The sequence below is a fragment of the Aulonocara sp. 'chitande type north' Nkhata Bay genome, linkage group LG12, assembly GCF_057382095.1.
Source record: "Aulonocara sp. 'chitande type north' Nkhata Bay isolate Kocher_YH1m ecotype deep benthic linkage group LG12, A_spYH_male_GT1.1, whole genome shotgun sequence".
Classification (NCBI taxonomy): Eukaryota; Metazoa; Chordata; class Actinopteri; order Cichliformes; family Cichlidae; genus Aulonocara; species Aulonocara sp. 'chitande type north' Nkhata Bay.
The window spans coordinates 39,111,443-39,119,778 of record NC_141355.1 but is presented as its reverse complement, the minus strand read 5'-3'; the positions used below and the strand labels follow the sequence as shown (position 1 = coordinate 39,119,778).

At 44.1% G+C, this 8,336-nt stretch overlaps 1 protein-coding gene across 1 annotated transcript; it reads left to right on the top strand.

The window, feature by feature from the left end:
- The first annotated feature begins 3,108 nt into the window (after positions 1-3,108).
- LOC147318095 (actin, cytoplasmic) lies at positions 3,109-7,923 on the top strand. The gene is made up of 9 exons (XM_086257778.1): positions 3,109-3,264; positions 5,195-5,319; positions 5,392-5,520; positions 5,808-5,918; positions 6,085-6,169; positions 6,378-6,539; positions 6,664-6,855; positions 6,967-7,148; positions 7,449-7,923. The coding sequence occupies exons 2-9, from the start codon at positions 5,197-5,199 to the stop codon at positions 7,590-7,592; spliced, it is 1,128 nt and encodes a 375-aa protein (XP_086113904.1). The 5' UTR covers positions 3,109-3,264; positions 5,195-5,196; the 3' UTR covers positions 7,593-7,923.
- The last annotated feature ends 413 nt before the right edge of the window (positions 7,924-8,336 follow it).

Genomic DNA, 8,336 nt, shown 5'->3' with positions numbered 1-8,336 from the left:
AACACTGAAACCACAAAAACTTCACCTTTCTGTGAAAAATCATCTGAAATCTGAATTTACAACCAACTAACAACAGCTGACAGTTCAGCGTCTGTGATGCAGCTGCAGAGACGTTTCACCTCCGTACCAGGAAACTGACAGCGTGTCATATCAGAACAAAGAAAGTTTGTCTAGTTACAAAATGAGAGCATGTGAGGCTGTGAACACAGATAAGGCCTGACTTTGACTCAGTGTGATTCTGCTGCTGTGCATCAGTCACAGATCCACCTTCACAGTTTGACTCATTGTGCTGCTGTGAAACTGGAAGCTGCAGATAAGGACAAATTCATCTGAAAGCTGTATGACTCTGTGTGATGCACATCCATGTTTGTTTGATTTTTGAACCAGTGATCTGACTCAGCTGCTCTAAAACGGCTTCACTGCACTGTGATGGTCTGTGAATGTGCACACATTCAAACAGAAAAGGACTCAGCATGATAATTAATTCTGTGATCATAAATCGAGCAAATAAATCTTTAGATTTGGTAACAACAGAAACCAATCAGCTTCTTTTCCATGTAAAAATGTCATGCTGTGGCTGAGAGAGGAAACAGTGAATACTTTGTTTACTAAACAACTTTTTATAATGCAAAGCATTTCAGTTCAGTTTTATTTAGACAGCACATCACAGCAACAGTCACCTCGAGGCACATTTAACAGTTAACAGCAGCTAACGGCACAGAAATCGTATCATTTGTCATAAAACTGGATTCAAATTCTCCAAAAGCCACAAACATAAGAAGCAAAGTCCAGACCTACCTGTCAGTCAAAGAGGCCACGCCCCCAACTTTAAGCTAGGTAATTTAAACAAATGAGTTAATAATAATAATAAAAACCTCCCATACAGATGTATGATGTATGATGGGGGACATTAGGTACAGAGACCAAAACATTTTTGTATCAGGATGTAAACATGTTTATTTCTACTGTAAAGTTTAAACACGGGAGCCTACGGGGACTGGCTCTGTGCTGGAGCCCCTGGTGGATGTTAGAGGAACTGCAGCTTTTAGCATTTCTGCTTCAGCAGGTTTCTGTTTGTTTCATATGCTGAACACATTTACAATGTTAGAGTGTGCGAATGGAAATATACATATCTTAGACGACTATTCCTTAAACTGTGCACAAAATACATTTGTTGATCTTATGATTTGATTTTTTTCCACCAAAATTTGTCAAACTTGACAAATTTTTGATGTTCAGTCAAACATTTTCAATCTGTGATAACTTAAAAAACACACTGCACTGTTTCATTATATTTACAAAGGGAAAGAAAGCGCAGCAGAAGAGGACGTCGATGACAGCGAGCGTGACTTTGTTCTTGTAAACTCACAGCCGCCTCATTCAGCGGAGCTGCAGACTGAAACTAACGCAAAACCAAAACTCACTTTCTTTTACACCAGATCAGAAACTTTTGGAAATCTGCATCCGTATGAAATTCTCTCTCCACTCATCCTCTCTCACATGATGACTTTGCACATGCATCAAAGGCAGAAAACCCCCAATAATCAGCTGCTCTTAATCGAGGCCGTGGTCTCAGGTGGAGAAGGTCCGGAGCTGCAGAGCCACTGTGGAATCATGGATACAAACAACAGAAATGAGCTTCTTGTGTCCCGTGTCCGTCTCTTCCTTAGAGACAGGGTGGAGGAGCCGCTGAGGTGGGTCAGGCAGGAGCAGGACGCCCTCGGGAGTTTATTTACATTATGAATATGTAATATTTTTTTTACATAGTCAATAACAAATGAGAAGAAATACAGATTGTTGTGGTTTTTAATTTGCTGTTATGTTTGCTTTCTTGTAGTCTGCAGGGCCGGTCGCTCCATGGTAGGATGGACTTTCAGCATGAACGGCTTTTACCCGCACAAAACAACATCAGAGAAGTACGATTACAGAAACGTGCCGCCGCAGGGATTCATAGCCAGCATGGAGTGACACCAACTGCTGTGTGATAAAAATCTGCATGTCCTGGAGTCATCTGATAGAGTCCAGAGTGCAGCAGAAAACACTGAGCTGGAAACAGCTTATTTGTATCATCCAATATAGATTTCAAATATCTGATTACAGATGTTTGTGCAGGTGTTCTGTCTCTGAGGGAACCTCAGTGATTTCATGAAGCTCAGGTCACTAAATATTTGTTCACAGCTTATAAACCTCAGATGCTGCACAGCCGACATCCCAGAACAGCCACTGATCGTTAGAGTCAGATTAATTCCTCACCCACAGTGATCTGACTCAGCTCACAGGCTTGTGAAACTATGTTTTTTTCCCCATGAATGTTAAAATACTAACCTTGAGTTTGGAAAGACCTTCTGTGTGTTAGAAGAGGAAAACTACGTTCAGACCATGACCTGAGTGTTTCAGCCTGTTTCTCTCTGTGTCAGTCCGGCTCACAGAGGCAGGAACAGGACGCAAATGCTTATTCTTGCCTCAGGTGGAGCGTTTATCTGTACCTGCACAGACCTGTGGATCATCAGGCTGATAGCAGCTCTGCAGAGCCACAAAGTCACACCGAGTTCCTCGAGAGCTTCCTGGAGTTTTGTTTCATGAGCAGCTACAACTACTAAAACGTTTCCTTTCACGTTTCTGTCTCAGAGAGGAGAATGATGAAGGGATGTTTGCTTTCACCCCTCATGCTCTTGCTTCACTCCAGTCACAGTTTTCCAAGTCAGTGGTTCCTGATTGCAATCATGTGACCAAACATTTGAACTTGAATAAATAAATAAAGTTTTTTGTATTATTATTTCCTCCTGTTTGACCTCCTGGGTGATTTGTGTGATGTATACTCAGCTGTTTTTGGTTTACTGGGGCTTTCTTTAATATTCATCAGCGCAGAGAATAAACTACATTTAATCCAGAGCGTACTTCCGGTGCTCCTGGCCAATCAGCGTCCTCGTTCTCAGGCGGACTCCATATTAGATTAAAACCTTTGCAGGATTTTTGTGGCGGAGGAGAAATCAGGATTCCGTCTCTGGTGCTGGCCCCTCCCCTTTGACGGATGCCTCCTACAGCCAATCAGCGCGCCAGCTGAGAGCACCTGCGAGGTCCTGGTCACCTGGACCAATTAGAGCGCGGCTGTCAGAACGTTACCTTTTATGGGAAACGCCAGCTGTCCCGCGAGCGCGGATAAAGCCGGTGCGCTCGCGCTAATGTTGCTGCAGTAACCGCACAGCTGGGCCAGAGAAGCATCCGCGAGACTTCACCACAGACGCGCCTGACTCACCTGCACAGGTAACACTCAGAGTACAGTTTCTCATGTAGTTCGGAGGTCAAAGTGGAACAATGAGGCTGAAGCTCGGTTTAATTAAAGAGCTCAGATTTAAAGTTAAAGCTGTCGCAGCTGAAACACGATGTTACTCTGAGCTGCGGTTTCATTAGAGAGGCGCTAAAGAACAAACCGGTTCTCAAACCGCTAACTCTGATCTGACTGAGCTCACAGGGGCCGGAGGAAAGCCTCTGTGAGGCCGGAGGAGACCCTCTGTGAGGCCGGAGGATGCTGGTTTAAACCAGGCTGCACGATAAAAGCTGACTTGATGCTGAGATCTTTAAGTAAAACTGGAGGAAAATATACAACAAACTGAGTGATGTTAAAGAGAAAAAATGCCAAAGTCGGCTAACATTTCACTGTTTTGTAAAATGTGCAGGTCATGTTTCTTCTGAAACGTAAAGTGAAAAATGTGATGATTTCTTTAATGTTCATGACTGCGTGAGATTTATTCAAGTTTAAAAACTGTCAAAATCCATCTTCAGTGAATGAGTGATGACCTGAGGGAAGGGCTGCTCCTCTGTGCTTCCTGTTTCTAACTCTTACATAATCAGACCTCCTGCTGTAGTTTTCTGTTCAGCCAACTTAAAAAAAGATGTGTGACCTGGACACGTGCATAGAAACTACAGACCTTGTTCCTAATGGACTGAGCCAGATGAGAATCTGGGTTTGCAGAGCAGAAGAGTTTGTTCTGTCTGAACTTGTTGAAATGTTCTTGACTGGAAAATGTGACAAAACAACTCAGTTTAGCCAGAAGCCCCACCCACCATCAATGTTCCCTCTAATGCTTCATGTGTCTGAGCGAACGCACAAACTCCCTGAGCGCCCCTGGATCACTGAGCGACAGCAGACGTGTGCACTGTGGTCACGCCGGCATCGAATCCATCCAAGTTACATGTTTATTAAAATAATCAAATTACAGCATTTATGTTAGACTACTTTAAATTAACTGCTTTAGCTCACTTACAATGAAAGTTTTAAAAAAATCTTGTTCCTGACCTGTGCAGTATGTTAACACTATTGGAAGGAAAAATAACTAACTCCAATTTTGAAAACTTTTTTTATTTATTTATTTATTTTTGCTCTGACTCATAATTATGACTCATTGTCATAATTATAAGTAGAGTCCTGTGGCTGAAATATAGTAAATAATGACAAATGTTGGGCAATTAATTATTTAGTTCTTCAAAAAAATTACTGAGTTTTTTGCAGACAACAAAGTGTTTTTTTTGTTTTGTTTTTGTTTTTTGCTTTTTTGTTTTGTTCGTTTTTGTTTTTTTTAAATAAACATTTCAAACTATTTACAGAACAATCAGCTGTTCTGCATCAAATCTGATACAACACAAATTTTGTGCCACAACAATAAATGCCATGTTCCCATATAATTTTTTTGATTGGTCCCCATAAGGCTGGGGGCAGGGGTTTGCTCACAGGCGGAGAGTGTTTTCCTTATAAAACGCTGTTTTTACAGTTTCTTCCTGCAGTAAATATAAACGACGACAGTATTCAGGAAGAAAACCAAACATTGCAGATATTTTTATCAAACTTTTATAAAAGCTGCTATAAAGTCCACACTTTGTCCGTCAGTTGTTCCGTCTGTCCTGCTCACATCTCCAATGGTTGTACACGTTGTCATTAACGTGGCTTCACTCCACATCAGCCGCTTTGCTAAAACACCGGTGTCGGCACATAAGGACGCTGTCATAGCCTGTCAGCCACGTGGATTAGCTGCGTATATACGAGTGAATCGCATCATTGGCTGGACTGTGGGATAAGGTGGCATCGTTCTGATCCCATTCGGGAGCAGCCAGTCACTAACACTGCAGAACAGAATTATTAAAGTATTTACTTTAAGAGATTTACCCTCTGATTATGTGAATGACTGTGTTCTTTCAGACATGGATGAAGAAATCTCTGCCCTCGTTGTTGATAATGGCTCCGGTATGTGCAAAGCGGGTTTCGCTGGAGACGACGCCCCCCGAGCTGTCTTCCCCTCTATCGTCGGTCGCCCGAGGCACCAGGTACGAACATCACTCTCAGGAATTCGACTGCAACCCTGCGCATAAGCCTGACGCGTGTAACTGTGTCTGCAGGGTGTGATGGTGGGAATGGGACAGAAGGACAGCTACGTGGGAGACGAGGCTCAGAGCAAGAGAGGCATCCTGACCCTGAAGTACCCCATCGAGCACGGCATCGTCACAAACTGGGACGACATGGAGAAGGTGAAGGACTTTATCAAAGCTGACATCTCTCACTACAGGTTGTCTTTAAACCCCTGAATGAAATCTGACCAGTTTCAACAGAAAACCACAAAAAGCTAAACTGGTTTTATTTTATTTATTTATTTATTTTTGGGGGGGGGGGTTATTTGTTTGGTTTGCTCTTGTCTTGCTGCTGAAAGATGCCATTTTCCACTTTGATTTCATCACCTGAGAATCAGAGTTCAGACTGAATACCTTCTGATTTAATCGCACTTGTACTTAACTTGCGAGCTGCCTTTGTCGTGCAGATCTGGCATCACACCTTCTACAACGAGCTCCGTGTTGCTCCTGAGGAGCATCCAGTGCTGCTGACTGAGGCTCCTCTCAACCCCAAAGCCAACAGGGAGAAGATGACGCAGGTGTGTGAAGGACCATCTCTGATTAAAGCAGCTGATACACTGAACCTGTTGATCCTGTGAAGGTTTTCTAGCTTGGATGCATTTTGCACTTGTAGAAAAAGAAGTTAATTTCCAGGCTAATGGTGTAATTATAGCACTTGTACATTAAAGTCTTTCTCTGGTGCAGATCATGTTCGAGACCTTCAACACTCCTGCCATGTACGTGGCCATCCAGGCCGTGCTGTCGCTGTATGCTTCTGGTCGTACCACAGGTGGGTCTCCAGCATTTCAGGATCTTGCTGTGCAGAGTTCTGCTTCAGATAAACTTCCTTGTTTAACTTGGGGCTCGTTTCTTCAGTTGGGGGTTAGAGCAGCAGGCTCTGAGTATTCTCTGGCCCTGCTCAGAGCAGCAGCTAGTGACCATTAGAGGAAGCACAAAGCTCAGTGGTTCCAGAGTGACCTGAGTGTTCTGTCCTGCAGGTATTGTGATGGACTCGGGTGACGGTGTCAGCCACACTGTGCCCATCTACGAGGGCTACGCTCTGCCTCACGCCATCCTCCGTCTGGATCTGGCCGGCAGAGATCTGACAGACTACCTGATGAAGATCCTGACCGAGCGAGGCTACAGCTTCACCACCACTGGTATGTGTGCAGTTTTACCTTCAAGCATGCTGATGTAAAGCCATAATCTGCAGCTACTGCAGTTACAAACAATGATGCGCACGTCCGTCTAAGTGTCCATTTAACTGTCAACTCTGACCTCCAGCCGAGCGTGAAATCGTGCGTGACATCAAGGAGAAGCTCTGTTACGTGGCTCTGGACTTTGAGCAGGAGATGCAGACAGCAGCTTCCTCTTCCTCCCTGGAAAAGAGCTACGAGCTTCCTGATGGACAAGTCATCACCATCGGCAATGAGCGGTTCCGCTGTCCCGAGGCGCTCTTCCAGCCTTCGTTCCTTGGTTTGTAAATCGTCAGTTACCCTCCAGAGACGCCTGTTGTTGAATTTTCCTGAAAGGTGCTGAAGCCTTGGTGCATCAGGTCTCTCACTTCTGCACTAAAACTTCATTCAGGTATGGAGTCGGCTGGTATCCACGAGACGACCTACAACAGCATCATGAAGTGTGACGTGGACATCCGTAAGGACCTGTACGCCAACACTGTGCTGTCCGGTGGCACCACCATGTACCCCGGCATCGCCGACCGCATGCAGAAAGAGATCACTGCCCTGGCCCCGCCCACCATGAAAATTAAGGTTTGTTACTTGGATCTCTTGAGCTGTAAACTTGTGCAGTGTTGCACTTTAAAAACTGCAAACTTTAAATCTGTCATCAACTTCTGCCCATGCATGACGGCAGGCTTTGTTGCACTTTAACGGTGCCACTTACACCCTCCTCCTCCTCTGGCGTTTGGCACCACTATAAAAATCTATCTGAAGCTAGTTTTGCTGCCCTCTAGTGTACACCTTCTCAAACTTGACTACCTTCTGCTGTGCATCTCTAGACTGGCCTACAGGTACTTACCTGCCTCGTGTCTAATCTGTTCTCGTCTCCAGATTATCGCTCCCCCCGAGAGGAAGTACTCCGTCTGGATCGGCGGCTCCATCCTGGCCTCTCTCTCCACTTTCCAGCAGATGTGGATCAGCAAGCAGGAGTACGATGAGTCCGGCCCCGCCATTGTTCACCGCAAGTGCTTCTAAAATGCTTCCATGCTCCTCCCCCTCCGCCCTTGCAGGATTCGCCGTACTTCCACTGTCCCAGCTAGATGTGCGTCGGGTTTGTCTCGCATGGACACGCCTGAAGATGCTGTGAATATGAGGACTCGGGTTTTAGTGTTACAGTACAAGTTTCACTTAAACAACATTTAAAACACACTTAGCAATTCTAGTCCAGTTTGAGGAAAGTTGGTTTGAGCTGTTGCAAACTGTTAGACAAGAAGTTCCACTGCATCTCTCTGGTCAAATAACCTGTCATGAAACTCTACAAACTGTTCAGGTAAATCTTTCAATAAAATATCATTTATTTACTTAATCACTGAGTGGTTTGAGTTTATTGCTATAAGCCCCCACACCAATGTTTGCATTTGTTGAATGCAAACATTTAACTCTGGTCTAATCCCACATTTTATGCTGATTAGCATAGAGAAAGCAAAGTTGATGGTCCGTTCTCGCTAAATGCAGTTTAGCTTTGTGCTAACTTTAAACAATGACTAGTGGCTGCCATCATCTGAAGTATTGGTACCTGCAATTCTTAAACTCACCCAAACCCTCTAAAAGCACATTTCTGGAGCAAATGCAGGAAATGGTTTTGAAAATTTGATTTATAAAATAGTTTCTGTAAGTTTACATTTGGTCTTGTTAAACCTGCAAACACTGAGGTGTTGTGCTACAGTTTGTCAGTTTCACTACATTTCACCACTTTGTGGATTTGCTGATCAAGTGAGT